Source organism: Chamaea fasciata, unplaced genomic scaffold, assembly GCF_029207755.1.
Source record: "Chamaea fasciata isolate MVZ Bird 193981 ecotype frontalis unplaced genomic scaffold, bChaFas1.0.hap1 SCAF_26, whole genome shotgun sequence".
Lineage (NCBI taxonomy): Eukaryota > Metazoa > Chordata > Aves > Passeriformes > Sylviidae > Chamaea > Chamaea fasciata.
The window spans coordinates 104,321-122,645 of record NW_027094111.1 but is presented as its reverse complement, the minus strand read 5'-3'; the positions used below and the strand labels follow the sequence as shown (position 1 = coordinate 122,645).

The 18,325-nt window shown below is 57.6% G+C and overlaps 1 protein-coding gene across 2 annotated transcripts; it reads right to left on the bottom strand.

Annotated features, from left to right (window-relative positions):
- Positions 1-113: 113 nt before the first annotated feature.
- On the bottom strand, positions 114-17,769 carry ASAP3 (ArfGAP with SH3 domain, ankyrin repeat and PH domain 3). 2 transcript variants are annotated; one of them, XM_066204588.1, is made up of 26 exons: positions 17,127-17,769; positions 13,310-13,382; positions 12,580-12,725; positions 11,011-11,085; positions 10,678-10,727; positions 10,290-10,416; positions 8,461-8,546; positions 7,621-7,696; positions 7,404-7,490; positions 7,027-7,136; positions 6,730-6,799; positions 6,097-6,184; positions 5,520-5,568; positions 5,244-5,431; positions 4,996-5,129; positions 4,516-4,610; positions 4,068-4,248; positions 3,609-3,694; positions 3,382-3,497; positions 3,225-3,292; positions 2,945-3,052; positions 2,581-2,824; positions 2,220-2,493; positions 1,585-1,729; positions 1,306-1,428; positions 114-1,018 (listed from the first exon to the last, which is right to left on the bottom strand). In XM_066204588.1, exons 1-26 carry the CDS (start codon positions 17,247-17,249, stop codon positions 944-946), a joined length of 2,997 nt encoding a protein of 998 aa, XP_066060685.1. In that variant the 5' UTR covers positions 17,250-17,769; the 3' UTR covers positions 114-943. The 2 variants fall into 2 exon arrangements, with proteins under 2 accessions (XP_066060685.1, XP_066060686.1); XM_066204589.1 differs by lacking the exons at positions 114-1,018; positions 1,585-1,729; positions 2,220-2,493 and having other exon boundaries at positions 1,309-1,428.
- Between the last annotated feature and the right edge of the window lie 556 nt (positions 17,770-18,325).

Genomic DNA, 18,325 nt, shown 5'->3' with positions numbered 1-18,325 from the left:
CAACAGCTGGGGACACATCACCATGCTGGGGACTGCCAGGGCGGCGGCTGTACCCCCAACACACTCCATGGTGCTTAAAAAAATGGTTTTTTAGAAATCAGAGACAGAAAACATTTTTAAAAAGACTTTTTTGAGATGAAGCATTTGACATAGAAATGTGAAGGGTAAAGTGAGGGGGGGTATGGAGGCAGGTTGCTCCCAAGGGACACTGGTACGGGGATATTCTGGTCCTAGAAAAAGCTGCAAAACGCCCTCTGAGAGCCCCTGCCAGGGAAGGGGCGGTGATCCAGCACCCACCCCACATGAGGGACATGGGGCAGGGGCTCTGTGGTACCACTTGAAACATCCCTCCCCCTCCAAAACAGGAAATGGCATTTCACTACCAGTTTTGGAGAAGCTTTGAAACATCCCCAGACTCCACCAGTCCAGGCAGCTCCCAGAACCTGGGGTGGGAAATGGACACAAAAAAGGACCCCTCTACTATTTCTTGCCCATCCCAAAGGCTTCACCGGTGGGGTATAGAACGGGTGGTCCATGGCTGCCCCCAGGATGAGGAGGAGGCTTCATGACTGTCTGGCAGAGGGCGGGGGACACTAAATACAGCTCCCCCATTCCCAATTCCTTGGAGAGAAGGAAGAAAACCCAAAGGATGGGCAGAGCCCACAGGAAGGATGGAAGAGCCACAGGAGCAGGGGCTGGCACAGAAACCTCAGCCCAGTACTGCAGCGAGCATGTCCATTCTCTGCTCCTCAGCTCCCCACCGCTGCCATCCATGGACGGTTTTCCCAGTGCAGGGGGTCTCTGGGCCCCCTTGGAGGGCAGTGGTCTCATGCCAGGATCCTGGGCACATGTCCCTAGTGGCCTGGCTCCACCAAGCCCCCAGGAGGGAGGTGCCTCTAGTCCCAGCCAATGGGACAGTGACAAGTGGACCACCACCACACGGTCAGTCTTGCAAGAGGTGGACAAAGCTGGCGGGGAAGACTCCGGTGCGGGAGCCGTCGCCCTCAATGAAGCCGACCTGGGGATGCAGAAAGAGGGTTGAGGGGAGTGCGAGTCTTATCTTGAGATATCAGCCCCAAAACTTCTTCCCTGCTCAATTCCAACAGGGATTTAGAGAGGGAAAGCTGTGGTGACACATTAGTGGAGCCCTCCCAGCCCTCCTCCATGCACACATGGGGCAGGAGTCCCCCATCTATGCCCCCCCAGAAAAACCCAGCCTCCTTCAGAATAAAACTGGAGGGGGAAAAGAACCAGGACTTGGATCCCAGCACCTGTCTGTGCCATGTCTGTGCCATGGTGACTCACCCAGATCTGTTCATCCTCCTCCCGCGTTACCACGATGACCTCCCCCTTGGAGAAGGTCAGCTCTCGCGCCTTGTCCCCCTTGCAGTCAGCCACGGCCTTTACCCGCTTCTGCCTCCCCTTGGCCTGAAATGGAATGAAGACGGGGTGATAGACAAGACACCCCCTGAGGCCATTCAAAAGGCAGCACCAGGGATACAATCCCCTGATCACTCCATCTGCCACCCCAGGATAAGAGGAGCTGGGATGTTTGGGGATGCAGAGAGGAGGATTTGCACCTACCGGAGCAAATCTCCTGGGCATGGGCACAGGGGGCACCTTGCTGAGACCAGGGTCCTCGGGGCCACCAAGGCTCTGGGGGGACCCAGCCGACCCCATTTTGCCCACCATGCCACCAATGCGCCGGTACGAGCGGGTGCTCTCTGAGCTGTGGGTGACAGCAGGAACAGTGTCACCCCCTGCTCTGCTGCTGCCTTCCCCCGCCCTGTTCTCCTTCCTGAGAGGTCTCAGGAGGGTCAGGCCTTCCCCCATGGGGCCTGGATCCCACCCACAGCCCCCTGGATGCTGACAGAAAGGGTCCCCAGCACCCAAACTCCCTCAAATGAGCTCATCCCACCACATTTTCCCAAATGAGAGAAAAAATACGGATGATAACTTGCAGAGGATCTTGGTGTCCTCCCAAATATTCTGCATCACTGTCTCCAAGGACAACTCAAGATCCCCACAGCTGCTCTTGTGTCCTCCTGCATCCCTGGGTCACCATCAGCTTCTCTGGAGACCCCAGAGGGTGGGGACTCCTTTGCTTCACAGTGATTCCCCATGGCCATGGGGGTGGCAGAGGTTGAAGCTCACCCATCAATGCCAAGCAAAGACCCTCCAACACCAAGTGCAACCCCAGTCTGGAGCAGGGTCCCTACCCAAACTTGACAGGTGGGATGTCGAGGACCGTGCTGCCTGGCAGGGGCTGTGTGGGTGGGGGACTCAGCTCTGGCCCCCGCCGACTGCTGCTAGTGTCCGTCTCAGAGCGTGTTTCCCAGTACGCTGCCCGCTGGCTCTCGGTGGGGCTGCGGGTGCTGGGGGTGCCATCCAGGGCACCTGTGCTGCTGGCACAAGGCAGGCTGCGTGGTGCCAGTGCCTCTGCTGACCCACAGAAGTGGGGCTCAGAGGCCTGCCGGGGCAGTTCAGGGTGCTCTGGGGGAACACACGCAATGGAGACAATAAATTTGGTCTCTGGGGGAAGGCACAGCCCCACCATGATGACCCCGCACTCCGACTCACCGGTGGGGCTGTGGCTGGGTTTGGGGCGAGAGCTGCCCCGTGTAGGGTTTTTGAGGGGCAGTGGTGGGGGGATCTCCTCGCTGTGGGCCCGGCGGGGTGCAGGGCGTGAGGGCACCAGGATGCTCTCGTAGGTCTTGTTGGTGATGTCCATCCCCATACAGCTCCAGCGGGTCTGGGGGCAGGCGGGCAGCGGGCTGGCAGCCAGTGGTGATGTGCCCTTGAAGGAGCGCTGGAGGGGGCTCACCTGGGGGTACACACACAGCTCCAGGGATGTCCCACTGCCAGCAGCCCCCCAGAAGGGTCTGCCCTCCCCCAGCTTCCTCACTCGGGATGTGGAAGCCCTCCACCACGATCCCACAGATACCTTCTCCTCCAGCTCATCCTCACTGTCATAGGGGAACTCTGATGGCTGCTCCCAGTCGTAGTCCACATGGATTTGCAGGGAGAGCTTCCCTGTCTGCGCCTGCTCCAGCTGCCAGAGGGATGGGGCAGGTCAGGGGGATCTCAGGATGGGGCAGCCCACAGGGGTCTCAGCACTGGAGGGACACGTCCCAGAAATCCCTCACCTTCACGCTAGCCCTCCTCAGGTGCTTGGTCCCCTCTCCCCACTCTAAGCTTCTCCCCCATTCCTCCGTCCCACCTACCAGCTCTTCACACTCGCTGTGCTTCAGCCTCCTTGCCACATCCAGAGCCGTCTCGCCCACCGCATTCACTGCCCAAGGGACAAGAGGGGGATAAATCCAGGTTGCAGCCTTACCACTCCCACCAAAGAACCCCAAAACCCCCATCCCAAGCTCATACCTGTGGTGAAGGTGGCTTTGCCTTTCAGGAGCAGCTTGAGGCAGTTGGGCTGGTTGTAGAGCGCACCATAGTGCAAGGCCGTGTTCCCATCCTGTGTCACCCGGTCCAGCGTTCCCCTGTGCAGGGCCAACAGCAGGAAAGTCACGGCTTGAAAACATAACAGCATCCTGTACATTCCTCCCATGATGGAGAGGGGCAGGGGACACTGGGAGCACTTGGGGACGCACCCATTCTGGATGATGAAGTCCACCAAGGGAAGGGATGATCTGTCGGCATGGCGCACGGCCACATGCAGCGGCAGCTCGCCTGCATCCTGCCAAGAGATGGGAGGGAGAGATGACCCAGAGAATGCTTATCTTTCCTCAGGATAAGGGGAAAAGAAGTACTGGATCCAAGAATGCTTATCTTCCCCCCGGAATGGAAAGGAGTGCTAGACACAGGTGTGCTCATCTCCACCAAGATGGAAGGGAAAGAGCTGAACCCAAGGATGCTTCATCTCCCAAGATATGGAAGGGAGAGGAGAGCTGGCCTCAACAATGCTTCATCTCCTACGTGTAGGAGAGAAGAAAGCTGGACCTGAGGACACTCATCTTCCCACCAGGACATCCCTGCCCAAAGCCCAGGACAATCCCAAGCACAGCCACCCAGAGAGGGAAAATCCATTCCCTGTCAGGTGCAGGCCTCACCTGACCCTCAGGGCTGGCCAGGGGCTTGGTCAGGTCATGCCCCTCAGCAAAGGCCTTGAGCAGGGCCAGGAGGTCACGGGCTCGAATGGCTTCCCAGAGGCCGTGGGGGTTGTCCTGGCCGCTTTTCTGCACATAGCGTCGCTCCATGTACTTAGCCATGATGTATTCCTTGCGCGCAGCCCTGCCGGGAGAAGGGCTTGGATGGGCATGGAGCTGGGGTGTGGAGCCCCGTGCTCCTGCCTCCTCCTGAAGCGTCAGGATTAGGGGTAAACCTCCAAAGAGGTGCGGATCCCCACCAAAATCCCGCAGTGACACCAGGATGCCTCATCCCAGGGCTGTCTTGGAGCTGATGGGCAGTGGCAGCATGGTGACAAGAACAGGGCACGCACCATGCACTCCTATTCCTCTTTCTCGTCTTCTTCCCAGCACACCCAAGTCCCTGACTCACATATCACTGCTGGCCGAGGGCTTGGGACAGTCCTGTGTGGGTAGCGTGGCCTCCATGATCTCATTGAAGTGAGTGTTCCCAATGCTAACAGCCAACTAGGGAGAGAGAACAGAAGGACATGAGCCCTCCTGGCCACACTCACCCTTCTCCAGCCAGATCTCGTCCCAGAAGGAAGGAATCCACTGGATCCACCCAGGGTTTTGCAAGAGCAGCATCTCTGCCAGGATGATGCTCTCTTATGGCAATGGAAATCTCTTTTGGGAGGGGCCAGTAGGCCCCTGCTTAGCAAATTACTTTGCAGAGTCCCCCTTGCCCAGACCACTGTGCTGGGGAAACTGAGGCAAGTTTGCAAGCCCGGGAGCAAACTGGGGACAGATGGGATGGAGGAGCAGGTATGAACCCTACATCAGAGGAGGTCTGGGAGACACACAGAGTGGTTCCCAGGGGCTAGGAGACCTCTGGGCTCAGAGAGCAGCTTACCAGCAGCTCGGAGGTGCTGAGAACATCCAGAGTGAGGGACTGGATGCGGGAATAATGCACACCCAGCTCCCGATGGATACCAGAGCACTCGATGCATGTTAGGATGCCAAGGTTGGTAGAAAGCCATGTGGGATCTGTGGTGGGAGCGGCGAGGTGCTCAGCACCATGCCCAGCCCCCAGAGATGCTGTGACTCCCGTGAGAGCTGACTCACACCCAGGGAGGGGGGACAGCCCAGGCCCTGACATACCTGGGGCGCCGCAGTCACAACACTGCTTGTTTCCTGGCATATTCTTCACCTCACTGATAACCAGCCTGGTGAGCTCCTGCATTCCGCCATCCACCCCGGTGCCTGCCGCCACCCCGCCACTGCACCCATCCCCCTTGAAGGCATTGCTCAGGGCCTCATCCTTGCTGTTTTGCAGCACCGAGACCCACCTAGGCAGAAGGGAGTAGGAAGAGGAGGATGGGGAAGGCAGAGCAGGATCTGGCACGTGGAGGCGGAGGGATGGGCTATGGCACTTACACAACACACTCCTGCTCATCCTCCGCTTGGAAGTGATATGTCCTGTTGTCTGCAGGAATGGGGAGAGAGGGGAGAAGGTGAAAGGAGAGAAGCTGTGTCTACCACATCTGTTGAATCGTTAAAGCTTGGTCGGGGCTTGGAGCAATCTGGTCTAGTGGAAGGTGTCCCTGCCCATGGTGCGGGGGTGGAACAAAACAGTCTTTAAGGTTGTTTCCAACCTCAACCATTCTAGGATTCTATGGTCTAGGGACATCCAGGACAGCAGGAATCAGCTGAAACATCTTCAAAGGAGCTGCTTAATTACAAATTAAATCACTGCACATCACTCTCCCATCACCTGAGCCCTGTCACAACCTCTTTTTGTCTCAGCTTTTTGGATCTCCTTGGAGAGATTGGTTCTTCATCTGTAAAGACAGTCAGGAAGACACCCAGAGCCAGATTAGAAGCATTTAAAGAGGGTGCCAAAGTGTTTCAGAGAGAAAACCCACTCAAAAGAGGGAAAGGACCCACTACAGTTTGACCCACTTCTAGGTCAAACACCTCACCCCAGCCACAGCACCTCATCTCAGGTACTCACGTGTCACCAGGTCAAAGCATTTCTTCTCCTCAGCATGGGGCCGCACCTGGCAGGTGAGGAGGTTCAGCTTCACAGGAGGACGGTTTATCTGCAGGGTGAGAGGACCAAGGTGGATTAAAGGACCAGGAAGGGATGGGATGGGCATCACCATCTCCAGTGGCAACTGTGGTGGTACAACCACCACCACAGATGGTTTCTCTTGGGATAACCATGCAAATCAGACCCCGTCTGACCCATTTTAGAAGAACAGCGACCGTTTGCAGGAGAACATGGCTCCAAGATGTCCCTCTGTCCCTCCTGCAGTTTCCAGCCTCCAACGCCAGGGGGCAGCCCTTCCCTCCCAAACAGCCCCATCCCCTTTGGGCTTGTCTTGGACCCCCATCGTCCATCTCACTGCCCCAACCAAGTCCACCCTCATCTCCCATGGACCCCTGCCAGACATGGGGGACCACCTTTGGATCCCTGTCAGACACAGGGGACCTTCTTTAGACCGTCCAGTCCCCTCCTGTATCGAATTTTAAGCCAGACAGATTTGTGATCAGTTTGGGCAAAACTAAACCTGAAATCCAATGCACACCAAGCCCCAAACTGTGCACAAAGAAAGGTCAGGGCTGCAGCCCCCACGCTACCCACCGTGCTGTGGGAGATGGTCAGGCAGCCGTACTTCACACCGCACTTCCTCTTCTGCCACACTTTGCGGATCCTGAGAAGGAGGAAGGAGTGAGGATTGCACAGCTGCAGTCACCCACATCCATATCCCAAACCAGCCATGGCAGAGGCCTGATGGTGTTCTGGACATGGGGTTGTGCTTTCTCTAACTCCTAGAGCGCTAAATGTCCTGTGAGCTGGATTCCAGCTCTGGGGCCTCCCATGAGCATTGACAATATCGGGAAGAAGCCAAGAGCTCTCCAGGATAACACTCATCCTCACCCATCACTCTTCTTGTACAGGAATCCTGACTTCTCTGTCCCATACTGCTTGTTGCCTTGGTGCTGGTGGATACTGTAGCCACTGCCAGAGTTCTTCCTGCTCAAGTTTTCCTGAAAAAAATACAATTAAAAATCAAAGTGAGAGGCACAGAGGTGGTTGTTGCCCCAGGTGATCTTGTCCTTACAGAGGTGCAGTGTGTCTAGCAGGATGCCAGACAGCCCCATGCCCTCCCAGCATCCAAATGTCTCCGGGTCCCTGGACAGGTTAACCCAGCTCCCCTCTCCCTTCTGTTCCCCATCTCCAAACTAACCGTAGGGTACCCAGTACCCTTCCAATGCTCCTTCTCAGTTCTTCCCTGCCCATCCTGGGGGTCTCACCTCCTTGTTCTCCAGCTGCAAGATGTTGCGGAGGGAATCACGGGTCTGTGTGAGCTGCTTCACCTCTTCCTCCTGTGCTTGGTGGAGCTGGAAAGGGAGCAGCTGCCCTCACTGCTGCACTGAGCGCAGGTGTTCCCAGGGGCTGGCATGGGGACAGGGGGGTGGCATCCTGGGAGACATGTCTGAGGGGCATTGGATGGCTGTGTGAAGGCCTTACCGTGTGGAGGGACACAGCGAGCTTCTCAATGAAGGGGTAGAGGTTCTGGGCAGCCTTCCAGCCGTCTTGGAAGAAACTGGGTGTTTGTTGAGGGTGATTAAGATGCAGATGGGGAAGATGGAGGCAAAAAGAGGGGTTTTAGGCGGAATGTGGCAGGAGATGATGGTGATCCCCTCCCTGGAAAGCTGTGCTTGCTCCCTGGCTACAGGGATCTGGAGAGAGCTCAGCAAAGGCCAAGCCCATGGGGTTTGGATACCCCAGATATTTGGGATGTAGGACTGGCCTCTTGTTTAATCCCAGCTCAACTCACTGGGGAGCAGTGCTGCCAAAAGCCACATTATGGGGGGTCCCTGGGTCACAGTCCCAGTCAAAAACATGCTTTTAACCACAGTGACTGTCTCAACCTGCCTCAGTTTCCCCACTTGAGGGCTGGAGGAGATGATGACTCCCACACACTGCTATTCCCGCCTCATGGAGCAACGGGAAAGGCAAGGGGATGTTGATCCTCCCTCCAAACACCCTTGTTACAAGCCGCATGGCTAATGCCAGAGCTGCTCAGCTGAGCTCATCCCTCAAAATCCATCCAGAAACTAAATAATCAGATATTTCTCAGGCCAATGCCCCTCCCACAGCCCCATGGACATGTTTACAGTTCCTCAAGACAACAAAGCACATTTCAACTCCGCAGAGAAAACTGAGGAGTGAAGGGCTCTGCCCAGTATCTCCACCAACAGCTTTATGGGTCTGGGATTAGAGTAGAATACCCCAGACCTTCATGGGACCACCCAAGGGCGACAATCAGCCCTGGGGATGAACCATCTTGACCCAGGTGGCACCTACTTGTGCTGAGCATGGAAAAACTTGATGAGGCTCTGCAGGAAATCTGGGCCCTGCTTCATCTGAGACTCACTGGCTTTTAGCAGGTACTGGGAGGGGGAGAAGACACCTGGTTAGGTGACAGAGACAAGGAGCAGCTGAAAATATCCCAGAGGAAAGAGCAAGGGCCTGCCCAGCCCTTGATTCCCTTCCCAGCATGGGGAGGAAGGTTAAAACACTGGCTGGATTTCAAGAAGTCGAGTCATGATTTTGGATTTGAAGGCAGCTCACTAGGGACCACCCCCAAAAACCTGGCTCTGGAAGTCCTCCAAGACATGGCAAGTTCAAGGACTGAGGCAGGCCTCCAGGGTTTCCAGCCAAGCATGCTTCCCCCACTGCTCATTACTTCTGGAGTTAATAAATAACTGAAACTCAAGGCAGCTTGTGAAGGAAAAAAAAAAAAAACCCACAACAAAAAAGGCCAAATGTTTTTTAAGACATGGCCCTTTTATTCACAAAAAATCAGATTCCAAGAAGCGAGCACCTGCAGCATACCAGCACTGGAGGTCTGCTGAGGTGCCCCGTGGGATGGGGAATTTCAGCTTTATGCATCAAACCCATCCATCAGCTGCAGGCAGGGAAGGAAAGACACAGTCTCGCTCACCCTAAGCAAAATAAGGAGGGGAAGAGATTTTCCCCCTGCACGCTCCTCTCCAGCTGCTGGAATGGTTTTGAGTGGGGAGCAAGGCAAGGGGGAGGCAGCTCTGAGCTCTGGGGGCTTTCCAGGGTGGAAAAGAGCTCCAGAGCTCCTGGAATGGAGTCCCCCAGTGCCCCAGGCACTCTCAACACCCTGAGGGATCACTGGACTGGGGGCGGTTGTTAAACTGCTCTGTGCAAGCTGGAGATACCAGGTCAATGTCAGCGAGCACGACTCTACCCCTGAACCATCTCCCACCTAGAAAAGGCCACATGTGCCCAGCTCCCATGGATGTCCCTGCCCTGCCACCCACATCCCACACTGACAGCGGCAGCAGAGCGTCCCAGGCAGCGCTGGCTGGGACCCATGAACAAAGGGATGCTCCCAGCACTCCTGGGCTCATGTCCAACTGCTCCCACAGCCCTGAGGATGTGAGATGGCCCACGATGGGGAGACACAATCCCCCTATGGGGTGAAGCAGGTCCCGGTTCCCAGCCCAGGAAGTAACAAAACCCACTTTCCTATAAACCCATGTGCATCACATGGTCCCCAGCCCCTCAGAAGAACTGCCCTCCCATTTCCACGGCCAGCATCAGCTCTCACGCATGCAGAAACACAGGTGCACATGCCCTGCTCCAGCTCCCACCTCTCCATGTCCTGTTATTTATCCCACAGTGGAGCTATTCAAGGGACTGACTCATCTGGCTGGGTCCCAGCTCAGAGGCAGGCACAGCCTCCTCCCCATAAACCCCTTTTCTTTGCTGGGCAGGCATGGGGCAGCACGAGGATCTGGTCCTCAGGAACCTGGGAGACCTCTGAGACAACCCATTGCAGGCTTGTTCCCCTGCTCTGCCACTCTTGCGTTTTATGGGGCCACCCTCGCGAGGCACCATGGGTGCCATTTGGAGCTGCATCCCACCAGGGACCTCAACATGGGAATGGGATGGGGATCCCTGAGCTGGGACCATGCAGGGGCACAATGGAATGGGATTGGACGAGGGTCCCTCCCAGCACACAGGTAGGGCTGCTTTGGTGTTGGATACCAGGACAGGCTCCGATGTCCCTACACAGCTTCTAGCAGAGCGGTCCCCTGTGCTCCCCTGGGACTCAGCTTCTGGGAGGGAACGGTCCCCAATTCCCTTGGCACAGCCCCCACCTCACACATGTGAAGCTGCAAGAGCCGCCGCTCTTTCTGCATGTCCTCGGCCATCTCCACTGCTGCTGGCTCAGCCTGGATGACCCCAGCCAAGCGGGCTCGTTCCTTCTCCTTCTCCATCTTCCCCCTGTGGAATGGGATGGAGGTGGGCTGGGGACATCCCTGCTCTGAGGGGTGTCCCATGTGGGAGGCTACAGTGGGGATGGGATCAGGAAAAACATATCCAGGCCCTCTTCAGCCCCTCTCCCTTTCCTCTTTGGGAAAAGCTGGACCATAACCCTCCCCATGACAAACTGGCACCATCAGTGCCTGGCCCCAGCCCGGGGACAAAACACCTTTGTGCAGAGTGAGATTAGGTAGATTTTTCCAGAGGCAGTGTGTTGCTTACACTTTGGTCTCATAATCCTTCCAGGCCTTTTCAATCTGCTTCTTGGAATCCTGTGGCAAAGGAAAGAAGGGGTGGCAGCTGTCAGGGAAAGCAAAAGAGCTGGTGGCACTAAAGGAGCTGAGAACTTTGCTCTGCATTGCTGCACCCCTTGAGGGTAAGGGGTGACCCTACCAGGTCTTCACCCCTCACTTCTGTCACTCCAACCCTCACTGCTTTCTTCCAGCCCCTATTACTGGCTCCTTCCTTCTCCTGGCCACAGGCACGAGCTGAATCCATACCAGGGGTCTTGCTGCAGAATGTCGCCAAACGAGTGACCCTGGGGACAGAACTTACCAGGCGGCCATCCTTCAGCTGCCCCTTCAACAGGTTGTCCAGGGGGAAGGACACGATGTTATTCAGATTCTGCACCTGCAGAAGGAAGAGACAGGGACACCGCATGGTGGGGAAAGTCAGGGAGCTGGAGCCCCAGGTCCTTCTCAGTGCCAGGGACCTCCCCCAGCTCCATCACTGCCACAGGAAGGGTTAAAGAGGCTGGAAGTGGGGCTGAATCCAGGATCCTGGCAGAGGGCACGCTGGGGCTTGTTGAAGCTGGTTGCAAGATGTCTGACATATGTGGCCCTTCCCACAAACCACACCAGCGGCACAGCTGCCAAAAACAAAGCTGTCTTCCCCCATCGACACCTCCTCCCTGTCCCCAGCACCCAGCAGCACAACCAGCCCCTCCATGATCCTGTGATACAAAGACCTCACTCATGTCAAAGGGGCTTTGCAAAACGTCTCCCTTTGCTGCGGTCTGGGGATAGCAATGCAGCCACCACTATCTCTACCAGTGCTGTGCAGGGGTCCGTGGTGGCGACATAGGAGCCCACTGCTGTCCTGGCATCCCTCCACGCAGCCCACGGAGCGGCACCCCGTTTTAGAGTTGTGAGAGCAGTTCCACCACCCACATGGGACTTTCCCAGTGCACCCAGATTTTTTTTTAAAGGGTTTTGGTCCTCTGCAGCACTTGGGGAGAAATCCAGCCCTAGGGCACAGGACCACCCCCAAATCAGGGGTAACGTGGGAGCTCCAGGGAGACTCTAGGAGGGGAAACACAGCTTTTTGGATCTGGTTGAGGGTCTTGGCACAGAACCTCACTCAGCAGCAGGAGGCAGTGGGGCGGGAGGTGAGGACCCTCAGAACTGGTCAAACTCCTCCATCAGGACAGTTCTACAGAGCCATACTGGAGCATGGGAGTCCAGCAGGCTATGAAAGCCAGGATGGGGAAGAGGAGGAGCAGGGAGGCCCAGACTGGGGTAACCAGGAGAGGAAGATGCCAAAAATTTGAAATTCTTGCTGGGGGAAGGGCAGCAGAAATCAATTTCCTCTGTTAGCAGAGCCAGGGGCCAAAAACACCCTTTGGAGAGGGGGATTTGAAAGTTAACAGAGAGGGGGTCACATGGGACCCACCAGGGATTTGCTGCGGGGCATGCATGAACCCAGTTCCATTCAGGAGCTGAGTTTTCCATCAGAGCCATTCCTGGCTCAGCTCACAGCCGCCTCTGCCTGCTCCCCATGGCCCCACTGTGCAGCCCACTGTGGCTTTGATTTACTCTTGGCAAGCAAGATCAGAGATACAGTTGATGTGAGAAAAAAACAGAAAGCAAGGAAAAAGGAAAAAATGAAAATAGCAGCCCCAGCTTCCCATCAGATCCCAGTGTCAATGGCCCCAGGGAGCTGGGAGTGAGCTATAAATCCAGTACCAGGGATATCAGATGATCTGAGAGCACTGGGAATGTGTCCCTGAGCCCAGGGTGGGAGGTAGGGATTGCTGCATGTGGTGGAAGGCAGCTGAACTGGACGGAGAGGAGTTGCACTGGTTGGTGGGGGATTCCAAACCCAAGTGGATTTGGGACAGCTTACCAGGTTCTTGAAGAGTGCAGTGACCTCGCGGGTGAAGACAGCCAGGTTTAGGAAGCCAGTGGAGAGTTCATGGTTGTTCTGAGAGAGGTGGTTGTTGCCGAAGTTCTCCAGGGCCTCGCTGTACTGTTCCTCATTCTCCACATGGGCTGTATGGGGGGGAACACCGGAGAGGGACATGGGGTGACCCTGCAGCACCCGACATATCACGGTCACAGCATGAGGTCCCACCATCTCTCCATCCCTTTGTAACAGAGCTGGGCTGATCCTGTTGCAGGACAGCAGCAGTTCCCAAAAACAACCTCTCTAAGCTTCTCAATTTTCCTTTTTATATTTATTTCAGACAGTTTTTGGCATCTAAGCACATTACCGGGTTGCATCTCGAGGTTCCACCAGCAGCCAGCACCCACCATCTCCCCAGGTACTTTTTTTGGGCTTGCTACCCACCTCTGTAGAAAAGCTGGACTGATCCTGCTGCAAGACAGCACTGGAATATCCAAAACAACCCTCCTAAGGCTCTCCATTTCCCTCTTTGTATCATTTTAAGACAATTTTTGGCACCTCAGCATGTGGCCAGACTGGCGGGCTGGTAGCACCCAAGTAGCAAATACCCCCAGCCTCACCAGCACCCATGACTGCCTGGTGTGACCAATGTTGGTGGAGGATGGGACTATCACACGCCCCCCAGCCCCATAATCTGGGAATGCCCATCATCTCCCAAAGCCCAACTCACTGAGCCCGGAGATGTGAATGGCTTTCACATATTTCCTGATCCTCTGGAGCACAGCTTGGTCCCCATCCAGGCTCTGCAATAGCAAAGAGAGAAAACAAATGGAGCTCATTAGCCAAGCATGACTGCCACTCCCCCAGCCCAGCTGGCTCTTGGAAAGGCTAAAGCTCTGCTGTGCAGATGTGTGGGGTGGGATCCAAGCTCCCAGGGCTGGGAAAGGAGCTGGAGGCATCCTGGGGATACTGGAGCCACAGCGTCCAGCCAGTCCCCTGCCAGGGCTATGTGGTCCCAATGGCTTTGCTGCCAGGCAGGGCTTTGGTTGGCCCCAGAGAGGAGGGTTTGAGCAAGACAGTAGGAGGAGGTGAGAGGCTCTTTGGATCCCAGCAGCTTCTATTAACCATGGAAAATGCCTCACTGGCTCTTGCAGGGACTGTTTCAACCAAGGAGGGGTTGAAGCATCATGTAAAACACATCATCCCATCCCCATGGCTCAGAACCAGGTGAGATGTGTGAGGGTGTCCAGCTCCCCACAAAGCCAAAGACAGGACCCACCTCCTGCTGGTGGGGACCCAAATCCCATAAACCCTTGTGCCGGTTGTGTGCTAAACCACAAGAATCCCACAACAAGGAAGGTGGCTTTCCAACCCCCTCGAGCTCATGCAGGGTCTTGCCCATGGTCCCCAGCACCATGAGTCTCCCTGCAGCCCCACTGGCCAGATCCTGCCCTGGTTTAGAGCTCTCCCCATTCCCCCATCTCTTCCTACCTGTATAGCCATGATCTGCCCCCCGAGCACCACAACAAATTCAACCCCACCCAAGCACTACGACAAACTCAGCCCCACCCAACGCAAAGGCAAGGAGCTGTGGTGCTGCCAGCCTGAGCATCCGAGCACATGCTGGCCCCAGCACCAGGAAAGGGTTAAGGGTGGCTTGGCTGCAGGTACCAAAGCCATGATAACAGGCTGGAAATATTTAGAGGGCGTGAACAGCAGAAAGGGCAGGGATGAAACCTCAGAGGAATTACAATACAGAGGCTCTCTCTGCTTGAGCTCTGTCAGAGGTTTTCGGGCTGATGTCAAGGCCGATTTCCTGACACCAGGGTCAGCCTAGCTTCAGCACTGCTCTCTTCATCAGATGTGGTGCTGCCAGGATGAACTGGCTGGGAGAGGACTGGGGCTGAGGTGGGAGCCCAACGCCCTGCTCAGGGGAGTCTTACAATTCATCTACAGTGGGGAGAATGTTGGGGTGCACCAAAGCCTCCCATGGCCCTTCTCTGTGTCAAATCCAGGTGCTCTCCAGAGCTGAGATATTCCCTGCCTCTGGGGGAAGCCAGGGCTGGATGCCTGGATGTTCCGGGCTTGCAAATCTGGCAGTCTTGGGAAGGGGAAACAGAGGTAGCATAAAATGCTTTGAAAGCATCACTGGGCAAGTGTGCAAAGATGCTCCTTCAAGTGTCCAGGATAGAGCAGAGCAGGGATGATCCAGGGAAGGACACAAGGGCTTTCAGGAAGGGGTCCATGGGTCGACCACTGGGCACAGGGCAAGCTGAGACAAGTATTTGGGTGGTAAATGCAGAGGGAACCACTGCACAGTGCTGCCGGCAGCTGCGGGCAGCACTGGCATCCCTGATGTACCAGGCTGGCTGCCAGGAACATGATCCTTGGCTGCTCAGAAGTGGAGGGGCAGAGATGTCTGGAGCTCCCGATGGCACCCATGATCCCCCAGGCCCAGCTCAAGGGCTTCTGATCAGGGGGCAGCTGCGGACATTGGCACAACAGGGATGGCAGCAGGAGGAATTCCCCATGGGATGGAGGAATCGATGAATGCACACCTGCACCACAGCTAGCTGGGCTCACAGCCTGGGGACCTCAGGCAGGATGCTCAATGGAGGCTATTCTTCTATCTCCCCCCCTGCTGCTGGCTCGTGCTACCCGGCGAAGGAGCCGCCACGGGTGCCAGAGCCAGGGTGCCAAGCTGCCAGGCCAGGAGCAGTATGTGGGGCTGCCCTGGGGAACAGGGTAAGCTGGGAGCTCATCTGCCAGTAGCCTCTGCCTCGTCACCCTGCCCCAGCCCAGAGGGGCCCAGTGCCCTCTGACATGCACACAGCACCCAGCACCAACCAAGAGCTGGATTTGACCATCCAAGCCCACTCCAGAGACCTCAGGTTCTGTCTCCGCAGCAGCCTCAAGGATCTTGAAGTCCCACAAACCCCTGGGAGGGGAGAGCCCTCTTTAATCTCAGGAGGCAAACTGAGGCACACAGTAGCTCCGGGAAGTATCAGGATGATTGAGCAGCAGTGTTGAGCAGCAATCTCCAGTCCTCTCCCTGCTTGCTCCTGCCCCCCATTTGAGACCTGTTCCTCTCTTGGGTGCACGTGGTCATCCTCTGTCCCAGGGTCCTGGTAGAGTATAGCCATCTCTTCCCACCCAGCAGTGACTGGAGTAAGACCAGCATCCTTCGCTTCCTCCTGCTCGCCAAGTCACCAGCCAGTCTGAGGGGTGATGACAGGAAAGACCGTGGCTCGGTTTGGTCAGAGTGTCCCTCCCATCCCCCAGTGATTCCCAAATCCACGACTGATTATTCCCCTTGCCTCATGCTATCGCCCTGTTGGGGCTCCAAGGATAGCGTGGAGCTGGTTTGCTTGGATTTCCCTCCTCCCCTCGTGCTGGGACCAGGGGGATGCCAAAGGTCTGGCAGCGGTTTGGCCCCTTCCCCAGAGCCTCCAGTGGCGTGGGGGGTTCGGTCCTGTGCCGTCCATGGCACATACGGGAGCAGTCATGATGCCCAGCTCTCTCTCATGCTTGCTGGAGCTTCACTAAGGCAATCCCAGAGACCCCCTGTCACTCCCCCCCCAATTCCTGCATCCCTTAACCACGGCCTCTCCAAGCAGCCAAACAAAATTCCTGCTGCTCCCTCTTGACTGGAGCTGCCTCTCCCTTCCCTCCTAGAAAGAGGATCCGTGGTAGTGACATGCACGTGCTGATGGGGACCAGGATGCTACATGGTGTGTTTCCAGATTTCCAGGCCTGGGACACCCATCCCACTGCCCTCAGGTATCCCAGCAGCCCTGGCACGTGGGGCCCCCCACTCCCTGCCAGCCCTGGCTTTCCTTCAAAGTCATTCCGTAGCTAAGAGGAGTTAGCAAAAGCCACAGGACCAGCTGGAAACTGCCTTTATTCCAGGTGGGAGGAGGATGAAGGCACCCCACCACCTCCACCCTTCCCAAAAAAGCTGCTGATGCTCTGGGGGGGAGGCTGAAAATACTCCCCTGGCTTTGATCAAGGAGGAGACCCCCCAGCAACACCACATCCCATCAGGGCTGGCTCCAGCACAGAAGCTTGATAGTGGATGGAAATGGGCTGATTCTCTGAGGGCATGTCCTGAGGCTCAGGACAGGGGTGGTGTCCTGGTCCGGGCGGGAAAGAAGGATGCTCTGGCCTCGGGGAGGGATGCCTTGATTCCCGGAGAGGGGCAGATGGGGATGCCCTGGTCCTAGAAATAGGACCAGGGTGGTTGGGGGTATGTCCTGGCCCCGGGGGGCACCTGGAGCTTTAAAGAAGCCTTTGCTCATTTCTACAGGCTTAGCCCCTCAACAGAAGTACGTCAGGGTTACTCGGAAGATGCAAAGGGCACCCCCCCCCCCCCCGTTTAGGATGACCAGCGTAGTCTCGGGGTGAAAAGGTAGGCCCTAAAAAACAGAACCCTGAGGGAGGCGCAAGCATCTAGGGACTAGCACCTATTGGTGCGGAGGCGCTCCCAGGCGGGATGCGGGGGATGTTCCCAGGTGGGATGTGCAGTCTGACCCCACGACCCAGCTCACCTCCTCCAGAGCCCCTACGGCCCCCCGGCACTTCTGCATCTTGGAGGCGAAGGCGGCGGCCGGGGAACTGAGGTCCTCGCTGGTCACGGCCAAGAAGTCGGCCACGCTGAGCTGCTCGGGCATGGTGCGGGGGGCACCGGGTGTACCGGGCGGAGGCAGGGGGAGCGCGGGGGGGCGGGGAGGGCCTCCCCTGCGGAGCGCCCCGGGAGCCCGCTCAGCCCGGTTCGGCGCCCGGGGAGCCCGCTCAGCCCGGTTCGGCGCCCGGGGAGCCCGCTCAGCCCGGTTCGGCGCCCCGGGAGCCCGCTCAGCCCGGCTCGGCGCCCCGGGAGCCCGCTCAGCCCGGCTCGGCGCCCCGGGAGCCCGCTCAGCCCGGTTCGGCGCCCGGGGAGCCCGCTCAGCCCGGCTCAGAGCCCCGGGAGCCCGCTCAGCCCGGCTCAGAGCCCCGGGAGCCCGCTCAGCCCGGCTCGGCGCCCCGGGAGCCCGCTCAGGCCGGCTCAGAGCCCCGGGAGCCCGCTCAGCCCGGCTCAGAGCCCCGGGAGCCCGCTCAGCCCGGCTCGGCGCCCCGGGAGCCCGCTCAGCCCGGCTCAGAGCCCCGGGAGCCCGCTCAGCCCGGTTCGGCGCCCCGCACCGGGAGCCCCGCACCGGGAGCCCCCGCCGCACCGGAGCCGCCCCGGCCCTCCCTCCTCCGCCTGCTCCCGCCCCTCCGCCGTCACGCGCCGGCCCCGCCCGTCCGCGCGTTAAAGGCGAAGAGCCGCGGAGCTCCCCGAGAGCCGCTCCCATGACCCCCGTTCCGGGACGTAGCGGGTGCGGGCTTCCCCCGTGCTGTGGTGGGACGAAGAGAAAACCCTGGGGTCTGGGTGGATCCGCACTCCCAGCCTTGCCTCGGCAGCCGGCACCCACCTTTCCCAGGCACCCAGTGTCTCCCTAATCCAAATGACCCACGTTCCCCAGGCAGCAGCACCCCCCTAACACCAACACCCACCTTTCCCAGGCACCTAGCACCCATCTAACTCAAGCACCCAGGGACTTCAGCACCCACCTCCGCCCAGAACCTGTCTCACGCCAGCACTTCAGTACCCACCTCTCCCAGGGACCCCAGGAAGCACCTCTCCCCGTCTTGGTAAGGGATGGAAACACATGGTTTAGGATTATGCTCAGTCTACTCCAAACACCGGTTTAACTGGAGGTCACCCCCACTC

Excerpts from the sequence above, each read along its gene's own strand:
- ASAP3 (XM_066204588.1), bottom strand. The coding sequence starts at position 17,249 with ATGCCCGAGCAGCTCAGCGTGGCCGACTTCTTGGCCGTGACCAGCGAG. Across the intron at positions 5,569-6,096 it reads ATGCTTTGACCTGGTGACAC|ACAACAGGACATATCACTTC; the intron begins GTGAGTACCTGA and ends CCATTCCTGCAG. Across the intron at positions 3,695-4,067 it reads TGGCCAGCCCTGAGGGTCAG|GATGCAGGCGAGCTGCCGCT; the intron begins GTGAGGCCTGCA and ends ATCTCTTGGCAG.